General features: G+C 51.8%; 2 protein-coding genes across 2 annotated transcripts; one reads left to right on the top strand and one right to left on the bottom strand.

Moving 5' to 3' along the window:
* Positions 1 to 1,094: 1,094 nt before the first annotated feature.
* Positions 1,095 to 6,068, bottom strand: GCC1 (GRIP and coiled-coil domain containing 1). Its single transcript, XM_058191737.1, is given in 6 exon segments — positions 1,095 to 3,510; positions 3,590 to 3,868; positions 4,000 to 4,443; positions 4,513 to 4,749; positions 4,751 to 5,371; positions 5,438 to 6,068. Coding segments are annotated over 6 exon segments (3,462 nt in total). The 5' UTR covers positions 6,017 to 6,068; the 3' UTR covers positions 1,095 to 2,208.
* A 6,855-nt stretch (positions 6,069 to 12,923) lies between these two features.
* Positions 12,924 to 19,699, top strand: FSCN3 (fascin actin-bundling protein 3). The gene is made up of 7 exons (XM_058189996.1): positions 12,924 to 13,145; positions 13,933 to 14,629; positions 15,606 to 15,724; positions 16,504 to 16,663; positions 18,822 to 18,992; positions 19,262 to 19,477; positions 19,636 to 19,699. The coding sequence occupies exons 1-6, from the start codon at positions 13,047 to 13,049 to the stop codon at positions 19,465 to 19,467; spliced, it is 1,452 nt and encodes a 483-aa protein (XP_058045979.1). The 5' UTR covers positions 12,924 to 13,046; the 3' UTR covers positions 19,468 to 19,477; positions 19,636 to 19,699.
* Positions 19,700 to 21,606: the final 1,907 nt, after the last annotated feature.

Genomic DNA, 21,606 nt, shown 5'->3' with positions numbered 1-21,606 from the left:
CCAGCAGAGTGGCAGTCCTGGTTTGTCCCAGCGCTTAGCAGCAGCTCCACTCAGGGTTGAACGGGATGGATGACAACAGGGCAGGCTGCAGCATTGGGAAAGGCTGCCCAAGGACAAGCCACTCCCAGGGGGACGTGTGGTGATTTCATGCTGGAAACCTCTGCCTGGTGGTGGGAGACCATGGAGAGGCAGGAAAAGCAGGCAGAGCTGAGATTCTGGATCGTTTCCCACCCTGCTCCTAGCTCCACTTGAGGTCATGCGATTGGCCTTAAAATAGAGGGGTCCAGGCTGCTGCCCTGCCCACAGGGATGCCCTGGGGGCTCACTTCTGTTCTCCTTCCACAGCCCATAACTGATTTCCCAACTCATCCCCACCCCACCCCACCCCACAACTTCTCCCTCACTGCAGGTTCAGACCCATTCCATTCTCTTTTTGCATGGATGGACAGGGAGAATTCCAAGCCTCCGTTTCCACTGCTGGGCTGAAAAGAATGAAAAGACCAGCTACACAGGCCTAAAAACCTGCCATATTCTGGCTTAGCACCCAGATGGCAGAACTCTAAAAGAGCCCGATAAGCTGCAAGCTGCTCCGGGCCCTCCTCCTCCCCTCCCCAGAGAGGCAGGCAAGAGGCGGCAGGACGGATGGCTAAGGCTTCTGCACGGGGAGCCCAAGCACTAAAGAAAAGAGTGCAAAACCGTAACTGTAGCCCAGAGGTTCTTTGCTGCCACAGGAGTGGACAAGCACTGGCTAAGAGGACTTGCAGCAACACCTTCAGAATTGACTAGCTCGGGTGCACTGGACAGCCGCCAACTGGCTGGCCTTTGAAAGGAAGAAGGCAGATCAGAAGGGCAAAGATTTACCCTGAAGGTGCGTGATGGGTGATGCATCCCAGTGAGGGTGCTTCCGAGACAGAGAGAATTGCTCACAACATGAGCTATTCAGTTCTTAGTTTAAGATTCCCGGCAACGAGAGCGTCTGGCTCTCTTCTGACCTCACAGTTACTCTAACCTGCACCCAGTTACCTTTTTCAGAAAATCATTTTATGTCTGCATACCCAAGTACACAAGATGTGCAATCCTAACCCCATCTAGACAAAATATAACTATTTACATAGAACCTGCCCCAAGAAATCACACATTTTAGCCATGGTGGCACAGCGGTTAGAATGCAGGATTGCAGGCTGATTCTGCCGACTGCCGGCAGTTCAGTCCTCACCGGCTCAAGGTTGACTCAGCCTTCCATCCTTCCGAGGTTGGTGAAATGAGGACCCAGATTTTTGGGGGCAAGAGGCTGACTCTGTAAACTGCTCAGAGAGGGTGGTAAAAGCACTGTGAAGCAGTATAGAAATCTAAGTGCTAGTGCTCTAATGGCCTAATCTCCAAGAGGCTAAAACCAAGTTCCCATGCCAAAAACTGCTGTGAGGTGCCAGTAATGATCCATCCTTTCACACACAATACTGAAGTGCATATTAGACCCAGCAGGCAAACTGAAACTGCTTGATGACCCTGGAGGTATCAAACCCCGGGCTGCTGTCTTTTCTGGGCTATGAAGGGCATCAAGACAGACCTATAACCCCCCACCCTATATGGCCACCTAGAGTAACCCTTGTCAGATGGGAGGCTATACAGATTGACTTCCACAAAGAAATGGAGAAGAGGGAACCAGGGCCCTGAGCCTGCCTTCCAATCCTTTGCTGGGAGAAGGCATGCAAGGAGCATCCAGATCGGGGTGGGTGGGTGGGGAATCTTAGCAACTTCTGGTGCGGAGTGGGTGGAGAAGCTCACCAACCCCCAGGGACTGTTGCATCTCCATGCCCTGAGGTGGACAGCAGTGCTTGAGGGAATGCCCCGGGGCTCCGTCTAAAGGCTGGTATCTGCTTCTAGCCCAGGCACTCACAGGAGAGGCTTCAACTGCTGATGCTTTATTGGTTGGCCTCAACTGCTCCGGAGGATTTCCCCAATCCACATTTGGCACAAATATTGGAACAAACACTAGCCAGACTCCTGAAAGGAGTCTTTTAAAAAGAACAAAGACCCCAAATTGAATCCCTGCAGCCCCAGGGAGGCATTACACTCAGGATGGAGTCTGAACTGGGAGCCCTGGCTGTTCCTGTGGCCTCCCCACCCAATGGCTAGGAATGGCTACTACTTGCTTTGAGGCCAGAATGGGGAAGCCAGCCTCACGCAAGCAGAGGGAGTGGGTGTGTGTTCATCTCTTCCCTGAAAGCCACCAGCTGCTGCTTCTGTCCACGTGGCTCAGGACAGCCTGTCTCTCTTCTGGGCTAAAATGCAAAATAGTCAATATGGCTGTCAGTGTTTGCTGGCGTCCCAGCAAATCTGTCAAAGTCAGGAACCTGTAGAAAATGTTCTTGAGGTACTCCAGGTTAGCTCCCTCTCTGCTCCGGTCCCTGAAGGACTTCTGAATGTGACCCTGGAGCAGAGAGACCTCCTCTCGATGCTTCTCTCCTTCCTCCAGCAGTTTCTCTTGCAACTGGTGAACCTCCATCTCCAGCTGATGCTTCTGCTTCTTCAGGGCCAAGATCTCCACCTCTTTCCGAGCCAGCTGCTCCGTGTACAACAGGAAGGTGGGCTCGTTGGGGGCAGGAAGAGGCAGGGTCAGGTGCTCCAAAGCATCATCACCTACCCCACTGTCGCTGTGGGCACTGCTGCTGCCACCACTACCTGGCCCTGTGGCTGCTTTGGGGGCCTGCAGCCCGAAGGGCACAGTCAGGACCCTCAGTTGCTGCAGCTCCTGGTCCTTTTCCGCCAGGACAGCCAGGGCCCGATCGCGCTGTTTGTGCATCTCCTCCTCCAGTTGGAGGGCCTTCTCCTGGCCCTCCGACAGGCACCGCTCCAGCTCCTGGCGGTGGAGAAGCTGGAGGAGAGCCGCTTCTCGCCTCTTGGCCTCCAGCTGCTCCTGGTGTTGCTTGGCCTCTGCTTCGCAGGACAGCCGAAGGGAAACATATTTCTCCTTCAGCTCCGCCAACTGCTCCTGCCTCTCCTCTAGGTCCTTGGCCAGGTTCCCATCCTTGGCTGATTTGCTTTTCAGGACCACTTGCGCCCTCACTTTGTACCTCTCAAACTCCTCCTTCAGCTGCTTGAGCTCCTGTTGATAAAAGGCCATGGTGGCTTTCTCACAGTCCCCTGACTCGGTGTCCTTTGGGGGCTCAGCCGGGCAGAGAGCCTCGATGTCCCCGCGAGGCAGGGCATGCTCGGCGGCCACTCGCGCCAGCTCCGTCAGCTTCTCCACCTTGTCTCTCAACACGTTAGCGTCCAAGCGGCCATCATCCAGGGCGACGCCCACTGCGGCATGGCCAGAAGCAGCAACAGCCAGGGTCTTGTTTTCGAGGTCCAGCTGGACGATGCGGTCCTTCAGCTTCCGGATGGCAGCCTGGTCCTTCTGCCTGGCCTTCTCGTAGGCACCCAGCAGTTCTGACATCTCGGAGATCCGGGCCTCCAGGGCAGCCCCGCGCTGCTCTCCCATCCGGAGGTGCTCATCGGCTTGGGCGGCCTGAGGGGGCAAGGAGGAGAGGCGGTCACTCTCGCCCGCGGGGGGGGAGGGGAGGGGAGGGGGTCCCCGCCGCGCCCACCTTGCCGGCCTCCTGCAGCAGCTGCGCCTGGAAGTGGCCCCGCAGGCGCTCTAGCTCGGCCCGCAGCTCTCGCGGCTCTTCCCGGCGCGCCTCCTCCAGGCCCAGCTCCGCCTCGCGCCGCCGCGCCCGCTCGTCCTGGAGCAGCCGCTGGAGCTCGCGCAGCATGTCGGCGTGGTCGGCCTGCTCCTGCGCCCGGTCCCGCTGCTGCGCCGCCAGCCGCGCCCGCGCCTCCCGCGCCTCGCCTCTTGGCCTCCAGCTGCTCCTGGTGTTGCTTGGCCTCTGCTTGCAGGACAGCCGAAGGAAACATATTTCTCCTTCAGCTCCGCCAACTGCTCCTGCCTCTCCTCTAGGTCCTTGGCCAGGTTCCCATCCTTGGCTGATTTGCTTTTCAGGACCACTTGCGCCCTCACTTTGTACCTCTCAAACTCCTCCTTCAGCTGCTTGAGCTCCTGTTGATAAAAGGCCATGGTGGCTTTCTCACAGTCCCCTGACTCGGTGTCCTTTGGGGGCTCAGCCGGGCAGAGAGCCTCGATGTCCCCGCGAGGCAGGGCATGCTCGGCGGCCACTCGCGCCAGCTCCGTCAGCTTCTCCACCTTGTCTCTCAACACGTTAGCGTCCAAGTGGCCATCATCCAGGGCGACGCCCACTGCGGCATGGCCAGAAGCAGCAACAGCCAGGGTCTTGTTTTCGAGGTCCAGCTGGACGATGCGGTCCTTCAGCTTCCGGATGGCAGCCTGGTCCTTCTGCCTGGCCTTCTCGTAGGCACCCAGCAGTTCTGACATCTCGGAGATCCGGGCCTCCAGGGCAGCCCCGCGCTGCTCTCCCATCCGGAGGTGCTCATCGGCTTGGGCGGCCTGGGGGGGCAAGGAGGAGGGGCGGTCACTCTCGCCCGCGGGGGGGGAGGGGGTCCCCGCCGCCCCCACCTTGCCGGCCTCCTGCAGCAGCTGCGCCTGGAAGTGGCCCCGCAGGCGCTCTAGCTCGGCCCGCAGCTCTCGCGGCTCTTCCCGGCGCGCCTCCTCCAGGCCCAGCTCCGCCTCGCGCCGCCGCGCCCGCTCGTCCTGGAGCAGCCGCTGGAGCTCGCGCAGCATGTCGGCGTGGTCGGCCTGCTCCTGCGCCCGGTCCCGCTGCTGCGCCGCCAGCCGCGCCCGCGCCTCCCGCGCCTCGCCTCTTGGCCTCCAGCTGCTCCTGGTGTTGCTTGGCCTCTGCTTCGCAGGACAGCCGAAGGGAAACATACTTCTCCTTCAGCTCCGCCAACTGCTCCTGCCTCTCCTCTAGGTCCTTGGCCAGGTTCCCATCCTTGGCTGATTTGCTTTTCAGGACCACTTGCGCCCTCACTTTGTACCTCTCAAACTCCTCCTTCAGCTGCTTGAGCTCCTGTTGATAAAAGGCCATGGTGGCTTTCTCACAGTCCCCTGACTCGGTGTCCTTTGGGGGCTCAGCCGGGCAGAGAGCCTCGATGTCCCCCGCGAGAGACGGGGCATGCTCGGCGGCCACTCGCGCCAGCTCCGTCAGCTTCTCCACCTTGTCTCTCAACACGTTAGCGTCCAAGTGGCCATCATCCAGGGCGACGCCCACTGCGGCATGGCCAGAAGCAGCAACAGCCAGGGTCTTGTTTTCGAGGTCCAGCTGGACGATGCGGTCCTTCAGCTTCCGGATGGCAGCCTGGTCCTTCTGCCTGGCCTTCTCGTAGGCACCCAGCAGTTCTGACATCTCGGAGATCCGGGCCTCCAGGGCAGCCCCGCGCTGCTCTCCCATCCGGAGGTGCTCATCGGCTTGGGCGGCCTGAGGGGCAAGGAGGAGGCGGTCACTCTCGCCCGCGGGGAGGGAGGGGGTCCCCGCCGCGCCCACCTTGCCGGCCTCCTGCAGCAGCTGCGCCTGGAAGTGGCCCCGCAGGCGCTCTAGCTCGGCCCGCAGCTCTCGCGGCTCTTCCCGGCGCGCCTCCTCCAGGCCCAGCTCCGCCTCGCGCCGCCGCGCCCGCTCGTCCTGGAGCAGCCGCTGGAGCTCGCGCAGCATGTCGGCGTGGTCGGCCTGCTCCTGCGCCCGGTCCCGCTGCTGCGCCGCCAGCCGCGCCCGCGCCTCCCGCGCCTCGCCCTCCAGTCGCTCCCGCTCGGCCCGCGCCTCGCGCCGCTCCGCCTGCCAGCTCGCCTCCAGCCGCGCCTTCTCCCGCGCCAGCGTGGCCAGCGCCGCGCCCAGCCGAGCCTCGGGGCCGTCCGCCGCCGCTTCCGCCGGGCCCTCGGCCGCCGACCCCGCCAGCGCGCCCAGGCCGGCCTCCAGGGCCGCCCGCTCCGCCAGCAGCCCCTTGTGCGCGCGGACGAGGTCCCGCAGGCGCGCCCGGTACTCGCGCAGCTGCTCCTCCTGCGCCGCCACCGTCGCCAGCAGCTCTCGCCGGCTCGGCCCTCCCGCCGCCGCCGCCGCCGCCGCCTCCATGGCCCCGCCGCACGGCCCGGAAGACGTGGACCCACTCGTGGCGCGCGGTGGGTGCCGGGAGAGAAAGGGGCGTGGCGGGGACAATGACGTCGCCGGGGAGCCGGTGCACCTCCCCTCGCCCCGCCCCTCCGCTGGTTCCGTCTCTGAGGCGCTCATCCCTGCCCGTGGGGCGCACCAGAGAACCAGATGCGCGATGCGAGCGGGAGAAGCGGCCAAGGAGGTCCCGGCCGTCCCTTGAGCCAGAAGGGGACGCAGCTGCAGAATGCGCTCCTGCCTGTTCCGGGTTGCCCAGCGCATCTCCCTCCAGTCTTTTTTTTTTTTTTTTTTAGAAAAAAGTTTTATTTTTACAATCATATCAAATATTTCATCCAATGTACAGTTATATACAATTAGTCGGGCTTGCCCAGTCACCACCCCCCTTTTCACTCTTCCCTCTTCTACCTTCTTTTACTTTCCAGACCTTCCTCCCCTTCTCTTATCTACATCCTCTCCTCCCTCCACCCTACACTCCTTCTCCCTCTTCTACCCCTCTTCCTTCCTCTTCTCCTCTTTCCTACCTCCTACTCTCTCTTTTTTCCCTCCCCACCGTTCTAAAATGGTAACTGGGCAGACCCGACCCTGCATTAATTATATTTATACATCTTCAATAATCCCTGTACATTAACCATCACTCCATCTCTACCTCAACCCCCAATTCCCTCCCCTTACCCCCACCCCCACCCCGACTTCCCAGAACAAAATGCAGGGTATCAAAACTAACAATCATAATCTAAAATAATTCCTAAATTATAATCTCTAGTCACTCCACACTTAATCACACTCTCAATTCCCCTCTCCTTCAGAAATATATCTAATACAAAATATTTCCTAAATTTACTCATATGCTATTCGATATTTTTTTATCTGATACTTATTTTGAATATAATCAATTCACATTTTCCATTCTAAAATATATTTTTCTTGTGTATAGTCTTTCCCTCTGGTACCCCCTTTTGACTTCAGCTCTTGGCTCTCCCAGGGGCACTCTTGAACAGAGCGTCTGTGGAGATTCTCCGTCATCCAGGTCATGGTTGTCCTAAAGGGGCTTTTTCAAGAGGCAACTGGATTATCTTTGTTTTTTCCTGCGGAGTAAACTTAATCTTCTTTTTCAAAATATTCTGCACGATCCACCATACTTTAATCCAAAATGCTTTAACTTTTTTACAAGTCCACCATATATGGTAATAAGTGGCATCTTCACAATCGCATCTCCAACATTTAGCCTGTACATTAGAATACATACATGACAACTTTTTGGGGTCTAAATGCCATCTGTAAAACATCTTATAAAAATTTTCTCTCATATTTTGCGCTTGTGTAAATTTAACATTCCTCACCCAAATTCTTTCCCAAGTTTCCAACATTATCGGTTGCTGAAAATTTTGTGCCCACTTAATCATACAATCCTTAACCAGTTCAGTCTCTGAGTCTATTTCTACTAATACATTATACAACCTCTTAATATGCTGTTGACCTTGATCTCTCATTTGTTTTAACAAATTATCCTCAATTTGCTTAACACCTATTTTTTGATCTAATTTCCATCTAGCTTGTAATTGTCCATATTGGAACCATGTATAATTTTTCCCTTCTTCCCCCATCTTTTCTCTAGATTTTAATTGTAATTCCCCCTTTTCCATACAAAGAAGTTCTTTATAGGTAACTACCTCCATCTTTTGATATATATTTATATTTTCTATCATGTGTCTCGGGATTGCCCATATTGGAATCTTTCCATCTAATTTATATTGATATTTCCTCCAAACCCTCAATAATGCATTTCTAATTATATTATTTTTAAATATTTTATCTACTTTCTTATCATATAATAAATAGGCATGCCACCCATATAACAAACCATAACCTTCTATATTCAAAACTCTTTCCTCAGTTAAATTAATCCAATCAGTAATTAATGATAAGACAACTGCTTCATAATACAATTTTAAATTAGGCATTTTAAGACCCCCCCTTTCCCTTATATCCTGCATTATTTTTAATTTTATTCTTGGCTTTTTGCCCATCCATACAAAGTTATTAACCCCCTTTTGCCATTCCTGTAATTTGGTGTCATTCTTAAGCACCAGTATCATTTGAAACAAAAATAGGAACCTCGGCAAAACATTCATTTTTATAGCCGCTATTCTTCCCAACAGGGATAGTTGTAACTTCTTCCAACTCTCCATTTCTTTCCATACCTTCTGCCACAATACCTCATAATTATTTTTGTATAATTTAACATTTGAAGCTGTAATATATATTCCTAAATATTTAACCTTTTTAACGATTTCAAAACCTGTAGTTCTTTCTAACTCTTCTTTTTGTTGTATATTCATATTTTTAGTTATCATCTTTGTCTTTTGCTGATTCACCTTAAATCCAGATACTTTACCATACTGACCAATTATATCTTTTAAACCAGTTACTGAGTATATTGGTTGAGATACAGTAACAACCAAGTCATCTGCAAAAGCTCTTAATCTATAATCTTGATGTTTAACTCTAATTCCCTTTATTCGATCGGAACCACGTATTTTATTCAGAAGAATTTCTAAAGTTAAAATAAAAAGTAATGGAGACAGGGGACATCCCTGTCTCGTCCCTTTCCCAATTTTAAAAGTTTCTGTTAACCCACCATTTACTATTATTTGTGCTGTTTGCTTCTGATATATTGCTTTAATTGCATGGATAAAATAATCCCCAAATTGCATTTTTTCTATTACTTTAAATAAAAACTGCCAATCCAATCTATCAAAAGCTTTTCAGCATCCAAAAAAAAAACGCTGAGACTTGGTTGTTTCGTTCCAAATATTCAAGTAAATTTACAATTTGCCTCACATTATATCTCATCTGCCTACCCTTAATAAATCCTGACTGATCATTATGAATTATTTGATTCATCACTGGCATTAATCTATTAGCAAGTATCTTGGTAAATATCTTGTAATCAGTATTTAAAAGTGATATAGGCCTATAATTCTCTGCTTTAATACCATCTCGATCTTCCTTCGGTATTAACGAAATTAAGGCTGTCCTCCATGAAGGGGAACATCTCCTCCCATTTGAATTTTATTAAATAACTCTTTAAGTGGTTCAACCATCTCATTTTGTAAATTTTATAATAAACAGCTGTTAAACCATCTGTACCTGGTGCTTTACCGATTTTAAGTTGCTTAATTGCTAACAAAATTTCCTCTGAAGTAATTAATTGATTCAGTTCTTCTCTTTGATTTTCTGTAAGCTCATAGATATTTTGTTGTTGTAAATATCTTTCTATCTCTGTATCATCAATCATATCCCTAGTATATAACTTACTATAATACTCTAAAATGCTTTTTAATCAAGTTCTTTTGATAAACTTCCTTACCCTATATTCTATTTTATCAATCGTTCGTGATTTCTGTTTTTTCCTTATTAAATAGGCAAGCCATCTTCCTGGCTTATTGGCATTATTAAACGTATTATGTTTTACATATTGTAAATTAATTGCTACTTGATCTGCCATCAACATATTAAACTGACCTCTTAATATATTTATTGATTCTTTTATTTTACTATTTCCTGGGCTATTTATCAATAATTGTTCTTTCTTTTTAATTTCCTCTTCCAATTCCTTTTCTTTTCTGCAATTTATTTTTATATTTAATATTCATTTGTATAAGATTTCCTCTCATATTCGCCTTACTAGCGTCCCAAATCATCTCTATAGATGTTTCTTTTTTCATATTCATAATAAAAAATTCTTTCATTTGCTTTTTACATTCATTTACATTTTGTTCATATTTAAACAAATTCTCATTCAACCTCCATGATCTCCTAGCCTCCTTTTCCCGATCAAATTCAATCCAAACCGGACTATGATCAGATAGAGTTCTTGAACAAATCTTAGTCTTCTTCACTCTAGAATACAAATCATTAGTAATCAAAATAAAATCAATCCTCGAAAATGATTGATGCCTGTCAGAAAAGAAGGTAAAATCCCTCTCTTCTGTATTATGTTCTCTCCAAATATCTCTTAATTCCAAGTCCTCCATCATTTCAAAAAAAGCCTTTGGTAATTTCGCCCGCTTGACATTTTCCTTAAACTTTTTTTGTCTTTCTGAGTATCCAACACACCATTCCAGTCACCCATTAATATATATGATTTATAATCCCAAAATACTATTCTTTTATGTAAAAACTTGAAAAAATTTTCTTGTTGTTGATTCGGAGCATAAACTCCTATTAATAATGTCTTCTTTCCCTCCAACAAAAGTTCGATAGCAATGTATCTTCCTTGCTTATCCACCTCAATTAATTTTGCCGATATATCCTTCTTTATATATATAACTAAACCATTTTTTTTTCCAAAGAGGAGGCAACAAAATGTACTCCCAGTTTTGAATTTATCAAATATTTCTGGTCTAAAGATCTAATATGTGTTTCTTGTAAACAGGTAATGTCATTTTTAAATTGTTTCAAATAGTGAAATACTTTCCTTCTCTTCTGGTGAATTCAAACCTTTAACATTCCAAGATAGTAGTTTAATTCCCATTATCGGCCAAAGGAAACTTTTGAAACACTAGCCCGAGATCACATTTTGCTTTAGACCTTGCTCCTCCCACTGTTTCCGTTGTAGTAGTTGCCAGTTGTTGTTGTGCCATCATCTCTTGTTCCTTGCGTTTAGCAGCAGCTCTTGTCAGCCTTTGTTCTTTTGAATCTGAACCCATCGTAGGTATTTCCAACACTTGTAATAAATCTTCTTCCATCACAATCTGTTCTTGTACCTGCTTCACTTCTCTTTCCTTCACTTCAGCCTCCCTTCTTCTAGCTTCCAATGGGGGAAGACTTCCAACTTTTAATGCCTCAACATAAAATTCTCTTGCTTTTCCAACTGTATTGAGACGATGTACTTTCCCTGCATAATATACTATTATACCAGTTGGGATATCCCATCTATATTCAATCTGACGTTTTTTAAGTTCATTCACCAGGAAGGCAAATTCCTTCCTAGCCCTTAACATTTTGGTGGAATTTCCTTTAATATTAAAATATCTTGACCAGCAATCTGAATCTTCTCCCCTTATATGAGGCTTGCAAAATCTGATTTCTCACTGTTCTATTTGTAAAATAAATAACAACATCCCTTGGCAACTTTTTTGCCTTGCTATCCAAGAATTCACACGATATATTTTATCAATTTGATAAGCCACATCTGCTGGACGAGCTGCTAATATCTCAGCAAATACTTCAGAAAAATTTCCTTAAATTCTCTTCTTTATTTTCTTTCAAACCACGGATTCTTAGAGCAAATTCCATATTTCTATATTGTATCAAAACTATTTCATCATCTGTTTTTTCCATTTTACTTTGAAATTCATCCATTTTATTTTCTAATTTTGAATTATGTTGCTTAATTTCTTCAACCTCCTCTTCTAATAAAATCACATTTGTTGCCAAACTTTGTACTGCAATTACAAATCCTTCCTTAACTTCTTTATTTCCCACTTGAATTTCTGATATCTGCTCTTTCATTTCAGACATCTCATCAGTTATTACTTTAAATTTTTCTTGCATAAAATCTTTTAAATTCTCTTGTACCGCCTCTAAGTTCAATGTTCTAGTCTCTGCTGTATGAGCTGGAGAGGCACCAGCTGATGAAATTCCAGAGCCCTTTGTTACAGTAGACTTTAATTGTTTGGCTGCCATTTTCTATAAAATTATTTATTTATTTCCAACTTAATATTCACTTTAAATCTTCTTAACCTCTGAAAAACACAGTCTTTTAAAACAATATTTAAAGAGAAAATCTCCCCTAGATTCTAGGCAGCAAAGAGTTAAAGAGTTGAAGTAGCAAATAACATGTAATTTACCAGGGGCAGACTGGCAAACGCTGAAAGTATCACTTTCGCTTTCCACTCGTTAACTTGTTAACAATTCGCCTCCATTTTCTTGCTGTTTTCAAGCTTGTTACAAAGTAACGGGGAATTGGCTTGGCTACTTGCATAAAGTTCTCCCACTTTCGTTCTGTCCGGTATAATCCTTTATTGTCCAAAATAAGTCTCGGTGTTTGGTCGTGGTGATTGGTTCCGCCAAAGCAGAAAAATCCTCGGATCTGGAGCACTTCGGGTTGCTGGAGGGAACTTAACCCTTCAAACCCCTTTTTTCTCAGGGGCTTTAGGGAAATTCAACCTCTGCCCTCAGCTCACCATCTCTTCTTCTCCCGAAGAGAGGGTTTTTCGAACCGCTGGGGAGCAGATTTAAGCTGTCCTAGCGATTCCACATAATCCAGAGGTTGGTGATCGTAAAGATCACCGCCATCACCTATGGTGCCAAACAGGAAGTCTCTCCCTCCAGTCTTGTGTCCGGCCTTCGAGGAATGTGATCCGCAGAGAGCCCGTGTCTCTTCAGAAGCCCCCTGGGTGCATTGCTCACCGTCCAGTTGCTCAGTTCGCCCATTTTCTGAATTTCCAGACAACCCTGAGTGAAGTCAGTTGGGCAGTCAGCCTCCCTTGGGAGAGCTCAGGTCTTCTCTGCAGGCATCAAAGGGTCCTTGGGTTCAGTTCCATCCCAGGCCACCAGGAGGTTAGAGGGCCTCACAGGTCCGCCTGCTCGCAGATGCCAATTTCACCCCCTGACCCATAGTAGAATTACCTAACGATACTGCTCTGCCACATCGGCCCCACTGCCACCCCCCAAGAGTGCAAGCCAGCTAATGAGCATGGAGATATAGAAGGATGTTCTGCTTCTGGGGACAGGGAGGAGCTCCACTGGGAGGGCGGTCATCCCGTTTGGGAGTCTGGAGGACAGTGGAAAGCCAGGTGGTTCTTCAGTGCCAGCGTTGTGAGGTAACCAGAGGGTCACAAAGGGCAGAGCTGCCAGGGGCTTCTAGCCCTGGAACGCTGGGAAGTGCCACCCGGAAGGCTTGCCTGGGCCCACGCGCCAGTGCCTGGACCAAGTGAGACCCAGGGCTGGGGGTGGGGAATCTGCCATTCCTGCTCTGCTCTCCCTCATGCAGATTGGGCTCGTCAACTGGACGGGGGGGTATCTCACCTGCGAGTGCTATGGGGATGGTGTCAGTGTCTTGGGGAGCTCGCTGGGAAAGAAACAGGTATGGAATGAAGGAACTGTCAGCCCCGATGGCTGGCTCTGGGGGCAGAGGGAGGGGCTGAGCTCCTTTAGGCAGTGGGAAGGCAGCCTCCCTGGCAGCAATGCTTTCTCCCTGCCTGGCATCAAACCCCACTGCCTGGCAGTGGCCCCTTTTGCTCCCGCAGCCACCAGAGGAATTAAAAGGGAGGTGTTTATTTTCGTTTATTGAATTTAATTATTTTGAATTGGGAGTTGGGAGGAGGCAGCTGCTCTCCATTCCTTAGGAACCACCCATCGGTGCCTTGAAGTTTGCCCCTCCCACCCGTAGCCCACCATCCCAGCAGGGAGAGCCTTGCTGCTGGCAGGCCTCTGAATAGGCAGAGGGGGCCCTCAGAAGAGCCTTGAGGCTCCTGGACCACCTTTGGGGCATAGAGCTAGGAGAGTCCCACCCAAACACCAGTGTGAGGCTGGCATCCTCGAGGAGCTGCAGGGAAGGGGACCTTCCCTTTGGGGTTCCATGGAGCATCCAGGCTGAGCTGGTTGGGAGGAGGAGCCAGTTTTCCTGCAGCTAAGAAGGAAGAGCTCCAGCCTTGGGTTGGAGCCCAAAGCAAGGGAGGCTGCACCCAGGCTGGGAGAGGCCTGGCTCTCCTCTCGGCTGGGTGGCAGCTGGGAGACTCTGCTCTGGGAGGCTCCTTTGGCCAGTTGTCCCTCACCCTCAACAGCAGACCAACAAAAGAAGGGCGTCAGGGCGATTGGGCTTTGCCTCACTGCTCAGCTGGGCTGGTGACTGGCCGCTTTTGCTCTCCCAGACCTGGAAGCTGAGGGTGACCACAGAGCAAGGGAAGCAGGACGTGGTGGCACTGGTTGGGCATCAAGGGCAGCACCTCCTGGTGGAAACAGATGGTACGGTGCGTTGTGGACGGCCGGTGGCCAAGAAGCAGAGCCGGTTTCTGCTGGAGGTCCATCCGAGTGGGGCCTGGACCCTCCAGCAGCTGGAGAGCCAGAAGTTCCTGGAGTCTGATGGTGAGGACGTGTTCTGCGTGGCCCGAGGCCTGACCGCTCACCACCTGTGGATGCCCCAGCTGGCCGAGCACGTGCACGTAGTCCTCTTCAACCCCAGCAGCCAGCTCTATGCTCGGACTGACCCGGAACTGAATCGGGTCTGGGTGGATGCGCCCGTGCCCTATCTGGAAGAATGTGGCTTCCTCCTGCGGTTCAAAAAGGGGACCTGCCACTTGGAGACCTCCACCCATAAGTTTGTCTCCAGAGCAGAGAAGCTGGCCACGATGCCTTCCACGGAGACGGCCTTTCACCTGAACCTGAAGCCTGGCTGCCTGGCCTTCCTCACGGACATGGAGGGTCATGTCTTATACCCGCAGGGCAGCCGGGGGCTCCTCTGTCTTGGAGACTACCCAGAGGAGCATGAGGAGTGGTTTGTCATCAAGCGGTGCCCACTGTGGGTCAGTCTGAGAACGAGAGCCAATAGATTCATCAGCATCATTTCTGGCAAGTAAATCCCTGTTTTTCCAGCCCAGGAAATAATGGTAGGAACAGCTGCCTGGAGAGCAGGGAATCGTCCCACCCTTACCTGGTCAGGTCACTACAAACCTGAGCCACTTCAGAATTCAGGTGGGGACAGAATGAGGCCTCTCCTGCCACCCTGTGACATCTCTTGAAATAAGAAGTCAAAGGCTTTGCCTTGAGTTTGACTGCTGGGACCTCAGAAATATCTCTGCTATAATCATTGCCTCCTGGCATGCAGAGTGTCTCTAATGAGACACCCTAAGGAGCTGCCCGTGAGGAGTGTTTGGAAGCTGCAGCTGGTAGAGGACGCAGCGAGGTGGGCAGTTCTTGGGGCCTCTAGGATGGCACATGTGACCCCACTGCTAAACAAGCCCAGGCTGTCTGAGAAACTGGCTCACCCCAATGGGATTACCTACTGCACTAGCAGAAAAGACCTACTTTGGATCCAATTGCCAAAGAATTTCAGTCGGCAGGGTCCAGGAGAAGAGCTTTTCCTGCTGTGGCCCCCATCCTTTGGAATATTCTCCCATCTGAGAATATCCCATTTGCCTGTCCTCTGAGATCCACCTCCACACCCCCATCCTTCTGGAAGAGCATGAAAAACTGGCTGTGCCACCTGGCCTGAGGCCCTATGAGGCACCTGCTATATTGGGATAGAGAAGATTCGCACCCAAGACTTTTAACTTCTCTATTCAGTCATCCTAATTGGTTTTTTTTAGCACTTTTTAACATTATATTGTAAGCCACCCAGTGTCGCTATATCAGTGAGGTGGGCAGCATAGAAATTTAATAAATAAATGAATAGGGAAAGCTATTCTGAAGGCCACATTCTCTGAACTGAACCCAGTTTTTTCTGGAGGGAGGGGGCTTTTCATTCAGCGGCTTTCAAAACAAACTGAGTAGCTGATTGGTAAAACTTCTTCCTCTTACAATTCTCATTCTCTCTCTCTCTCCTCAGATTCCGAAGTCTACGCTGGTCCTAAGAAGCTGAGCCCAATGTCCACGTTCCTCTTTGAAATGGACTCCAACACCCAAACGGTGCAGTTAAAAGGTGTCCATCACAAGTACCTGGCTCAGGTCCGTCCCCTGCTGCCGCTGCCCCATCCCCACAACAAGTGGGAGGTCAGGAGGAAACCCCTGGGGAAGGGGCTGCGCAGGGAGATCCAGCAATGGACTCTGGGCCAGGGACAGCCACCCACCAAACGCAAGCAAGTGGGGATACGTGCCGGGCCAGCAGTGACCCTTTGCAGCTGAGACATGACAGGCTGAAGGGGGCGAGCTGAAGCCTTGGGGAGTCAGCCCGAGTCTCGGGGGTGTGGTGTGTTGGCTGGGCTGGGTAGCAATAGTGGAGCAGTGGAAATAGTCTGCCTAGGGCAGAGGGGCCTCCCCAGCTCGACCAGAGCTGGATGGCCTTGCTTGCGCTTGACGCTGAGCAAGGCAACATGATGACCATCCAGGCTGTTTCCGGCCCCTCCTTGGCTGTCTTGGGAGGTTGGAAGAGCCATTCCCGACCTTTGAGGCCAGCTTTGGGAGAGTCTGCATGGCTTCCACGGTGGTGTTTCTGTCCCCCACTCAGCACATCTGTGAAGAAGCCTCCCTTGGCCAGGCTTTTCCCACTTCCTTGCTGGGCCCAGGGGCAGGGCTGTGGGGTGGTTAATTTCTCCCTCCATCCCCCTCTGCTCTCACAGTGGGACCTGCCCTGCCTGGCCCAGGTCAGTCCCAGGAATGAGTCCTTGGATGCCACCCTCACCCTCAGAGGAAGAGCAAATCCTGCCTGACGCCCTCCAGTGGGGCAGAGCTCCTGGAAAGCTTTCAGTAAGCATGCCCCTCCTGACCATGGCATTTCCCCTCCCCAGAGACCCTTCCGGTGCGTGCTGGCCAACGGGGCGGCCAAGGAGGCAGAGACCAGGTTCCAGGTCCTCTGGCATCATGGGAGGGTCTTCCTGAGAGCTCCTGGGGGCCGCTACCTGGGGACCCTGCCAGTGGGGCTGCTGGTAGCTCGAGCCACACACCCAGGTAAGGAGGACCTACGCCTTGAAGCAAGCCCAGGCCTGCATGCCTGTTCCAGCTGCTCCTGCGGCCCCTCCTTGGCTGTCTTGGGAGGTTGGAAGAGCCATTCCCGACCTTTGAGGCCAGCTTTGGGAGAGTCTGCATGGCTTCCACGGTGGTGTTTCTGTCCCCCACTCAGCACATCTGTGAAGAAGCCTCCCTTGGCCAGGCTTTTCCCACTTCCTTGCTGGGCCCAGGGGCAGGGCTGTGGGGGTGGTTAATTTCTCCCTCCATCCCCCTCTGCTCTCACAGTGGGACCTGCCCTGCCTGGCCCAGGTCAGTCCCAGGAATGAGTCCTTGGATGCCACCCTCACCCTCAGAGGAAGAGCAAATCCTGCCTGACGCCCTCCAGTGGGGCAGAGCTCCTGGAAAGCTTTCAGTAAGCATGCCCCTCCTGACCATGGCATTTCCCCTCCCCAGAGACCCTTCCGGTGCGTGCTGGCCAACGGGGCGGCCAAGGAGGCAGAGACCAGGTTCCAGGTCCTCTGGCATCATGGGAGGGTCTTCCTGAGAGCTCCTGGGGGCCGCTACCTGGGGACCCTGCCAGTGGGGCTGCTGGTAGCTCGAGCCACACACCCAGGTAAGGAGGACCTACGCCTTGAAGCAAGCCCAGGCCTGCATGCCTGTTCCAGCTGCTCCTGCGGCCCCTCCTGGCCTTGGAGGGGAGGGAAGAATTTGGCCTGGGAAGATCTTTCCTCCTGCCTGAAGGCCTCCGAACTCCCTCTGGTTCTAGCCGCCCCAGCCCCACTCCCTTGCACCCGCCTCCCTCAGCCCTGCGCTGCCCCCTCGCCCACCCTCCCCAACCTGCTTCTCACACAGCCTCCCTAGCAGATTACACCCCTCTTGCCCTCTGCTTCCATCCCCCCTCCCGCCCGCCCGCACTTCTCCTCTGACCGGTTGTGGGGAGCCGGCAAGGCACCGTCAGTTGAAGGGTGGGAGCTGGAGGGGCCACTAAAGAGAGGAATCCCCTCCCGCTTCCATTGTGAGGGAAGAACTGCCGGGGGTGGGGTGGGCAAAGCCCTGGCAGCAGTGAAGCCCCCCCCCACTATCCCTCGGCTCGCCATTTCAGGGGTCTCTGCTTACCAGATGCCTTCAGCAATGGCCGAGCTTCTAATGGACTTAGGAAGTTAGTCCTCGACTTAAAACAGTTCGTTTAGTGACCGTTCAAAGTTACAACAGCACCAAAAAGAGAGACTTATGACACACACACACCAAGCGCTGTTGCATCCCCAGGATCACGGGAACAAAATTCAGACGGGCCAGAGAATTTGGGCGACAGGCGTCCAAATGAAGCCAGAGACCCTGACAGGAATTTCTAGCTTTGCCTAAGTAAGTAGGTTTTACACAATCGCTGCACATGGCAGCAGAGAAGAGAAGAGAGCCAGGCAAGCGGGGCATCCTAAGGTAAAAGGCGGGAAGACAGGGAACTGCCCCTCCACACTCGTAATGGACAATCACAGCGCAGGTCGCCTCACGCAGCAGCCATCCATCAACCACCCACCCACCCACCGCTGTGCCTTCTGGCTCCCTCCAGCCGCTGGATTCGAATCTCTTGACGGGAATCTCCGCCACCGACTCGCAGTCATGATGGTCCCCGCGGTCGTCTGATCCCCTTTTGCGACCACCTGACAAGCAAAGTCCATGGGGAAAGTCAGATTCACTTAACAACCAGGTTACTAACTTAACAACTGCAACGATTCACTTAACAACTGTGGCAAAAAACTGTCGTAAAGTGGGGCAAACTTCACCGAATGACTGTCTCCTTAACAATGGTAATATGGGCTCAATTGTGGTCATAGGTCGAGGACTACCCATATTAAAAATTCAGGTATACATTAAGAAATGTATCTTTAACTTGGAAGTCTGCATAGCACAAACATCGGCACAAGAAATGTTGTTTTTACAATGTTTGTATTTATTAAATTGATAGGCCACCCACTTTGCTGTCCATCAACCGATTTGTTGTTTCATTTATTTAGCAAAGTTTGAAATCAGCTTCTGAGAGGGGCATTCTGCGTAGGCCGGAGGTTAGCTGATGGGAGCTTCTGGGTGCCCCCCCACCCCCGGCTCTGTGCCAGCCCCCCCCCCAGGCCAGAGGGAGCCTCGCAGTTCTTTTCTGCTGCAGGGCCTAATGAAGAGTTTGTGCTGCGCTTTGCCAATCGGTCCTTCTTGGTGCTGCGTGGGTACTACGGCTACGTGGGCAGCTCCCCCTGCCGAGAGACCCTGCAGGGCAACCTTTTGGAGCCAGAGCCTGTGGAGATCCTGCCTTGCAAACACGGCGTCTACCACCTCCAAAGTAAGTGGGGGTGGGGTCCCCCCTCTGCTTCACGGGGAAACCTTCAGGGCCTTCCTTGCCAAAGAAGCCAGGCCAGGCAGGGCTCCCTTCTCTCTGGCTGCTCCCCAGTGGTCACATCTGCACAGAAACCGTCTTGGTCTGTTTTGGACAAATTTCAGTACAAACGTCTCAGAAATACACTCCTCCTTATCCCCTCCCCCACCTTGAAGCCAGAGGCTGCTGATGGGAGAGATTGGAGACTAGCCCCTTCCCCTCGCTCCCTCCCACAGGCCGAGGAAAAAGCTTTTGGTCCCTGACCCCAGAAAGGACCTTCAGTCCGTGGGGGAAGTTTGCCTTGAACTTCTACCTGGAGATCCAGGGGAACAACCTGCTGGCCATCATAGCCCCCAATGGCTACTACGTGCGTGGAGACCGGGATGGTTGTCTGGTGGCTGACAGTGAGGAGATTGCCCGCGACTGCCTTTGGGAGTTCTAGCCTAGGAAAGGTAAGGAAGGCCAGGAGCGTTCCTGGGATGGGGAGCGGGGATGCAGGGGGAGGAAGAGGTGGCCCAACCACCTTGCTCTTGGGACCCCCACCTGTGGGGCCCATGTGGGTCGGAGGACTGCCATGGGGGCATTGCTAACTTTCCCTCCTTGTCCACAGGCCTTGTCTGAAAGAAGTGCCCTGGCCGAGCGGCTGTCTGGACACAGTCTAGGGTACTCGGCCATTATTTGTCCACATGCTTCAGTGGAGGCTGCCCACCGGCTGAAGAGGAGATTGTTGCTCTCCCCATGAGCCAAAGGGGGTCCCTCCACTCTCCTCCAAAATCCTGTGAAGAGCCACTTGTGAGCTCTTTGCATCAATGAAATGGCTTCACCCCTTTTGGGCCCCTGTTGCATTTTCTCCTTTGCCTCCTGACGTTGGGAAGTGGGGCAAAAGTCTCTGCTCTGGGTTCACATGGAGGGGGGAAGCAGCTTCCAGGGAGCTGTAAATGGATCCAGACCAGGCTGGTTGCTCTGCCTGGGAAGCAGGGCCACTCTGAGAGGGCCCCGAGAGGTATCAAGGAAGAGGGTCCTTGCGCTTCCCAGCCCAGCTTTACAGCAGGCTTCGGTGCTCCCTGTCCAGAGGAGGAAAGAAAGAATCCATCTGAGCCTTGGAAAGCCCCAGGCTGTGTGTGTGTGCAGGGCCCCCTGTCTTCCGCCCAGAGGCCTAGGGTTTGCTTCCCTGGGGTTCGAGGGGCAGAAGGGCGCCCAGGAAGCTGGTGTGCCTCTCTCCTGGCCTGGAAAGAAGGGTCAACAGCTACAAACATTATTGGAAAGGATGGGGCAAAGTTTCTCCCCCTTTTTCCATGGGGAAGGGATCAAGGGCAGTTATCAACCTTAGTTATTCCCCTCCCCAGCCCTTAGCTTGTTTTTTCTGTTTGGCAGAATCTGATCCACCCCACCCTCAGTTTCCATACCTTAAGAAATCCCCTGCCTTTGCTTTCCCTGTCTGTGCGCTTCATTCCCTCTGGGTTTGCTCTGCTCCCTCTGGGGGTCTCCCCCCATTGCTGCGGCTGTAATTTCCCCATGTTTACCTTTCATCAGGCCCCTCAACCTCTTTCCCTGCCTCTTCCATCCAGCAGCCTCTACTTGAGCTGCCCCACCCACACTCTGTCCCTCTGTCTCCCCAGGACTCTTTTGGATGGGCCTCCTTGTACTTCGCTTCCAATGGTCCTGCTTTCTTTCCTCCTCCTTCTCTTCATTTCCCCCAAATCTCCTTCTTGACACTGCACAGCAACCGCCTGCCCCACCTTGCCTGCCCCACCTTCTGTCCTTCGCTGCAGGGCTCAGTCCTTCTTCTGGAAAATCCCATCAGCCGGGATTTTAGTTGGGCATAAACAGACTTCACGCTTGAACTGCATATACACCTTTAAGTGAACATTCATTCAAGAGTCACCATTCTTACTAATTCTGGCATCTTCAGGTGACCAGATTGCTTTTTCTGTACTATAAGCTATTGTGTTATCACAGTTCAGTGGCAGGAAGCAGAAAACATCATTTCCGTATGCACCCACAGCAACCCAGATAACGTCCCTTTAGCCTTTTATTCATAAATTAACCTACAATTTTACTTTTCTGCAAAGGTACATTCAGGTCTTCAAAATCAAAACAATTTTGACAGTTTTTTGTCCCCAATCATCTGGAAGCTCTCTTGGGATGGATTTGGTTTCCCTGCTAACCCCAGACCTGAGAAGGGAATTCTTTGGGTTCTCCCATCTGGAGGTAGAAAAGAGGTTTGGTGGAACAGGCCAGTCTGCCCCTCCCCACTCCCTGAACAAAACAATCAAATTCGCTCCTTAGCTTTCATTCTGTAGGTTAGAAAGAATCGTAAGTGGGGCCCCTCAAGACTGCAATTCAGGCTGCCTCCCTTACGGTGCAGCGGGCCTGGATTGGGGCGGGAGCACCCCACCCAGCCCTCCTCTGAAATTTAAAGTGGGAAGACTTGCCCCCCCGAAGTCCGGTTGCAGAGAGGGTGCGGGCCCGCTACGAGGCCGGCTGGAGAACCCCTGCGGGCCAAGGTCGCCGCTTCCCCCAGCCGGGGGAGGGGGCACGCCGCGCACAGGCCAGCCCTGGGGACGCGCTCCTGGCCTTT

The sequence above is a fragment of the Ahaetulla prasina genome, chromosome 7 (assembly GCF_028640845.1).
Source record: "Ahaetulla prasina isolate Xishuangbanna chromosome 7, ASM2864084v1, whole genome shotgun sequence".
In the NCBI taxonomy this organism is placed as follows: domain Eukaryota; kingdom Metazoa; phylum Chordata; class Lepidosauria; order Squamata; family Colubridae; genus Ahaetulla; species Ahaetulla prasina.
The sequence above is the reverse complement of the archived record's forward strand: the minus strand, read 5'-3'. Positions and strand labels throughout refer to the sequence as shown.

Coding starts and splice junctions, on each gene's coding strand:
- FSCN3 (XM_058189996.1), top strand. CDS start 13,047: ATGCAGATTGGGCTCGTCAACTGGACGGGGGGGTATCTCACCTGCGAG. Junction 16,664..18,821: donor AGCTCGAGCCACACACCCAG/GTAAGGAGGACC, acceptor TTTCTGCTGCAG/GGCCTAATGAAGAGTTTGTG. Junction 18,993..19,261: donor CGGCGTCTACCACCTCCAAA/GTAAGTGGGGGT, acceptor TCCCTCCCACAG/GCCGAGGAAAAAGCTTTTGG.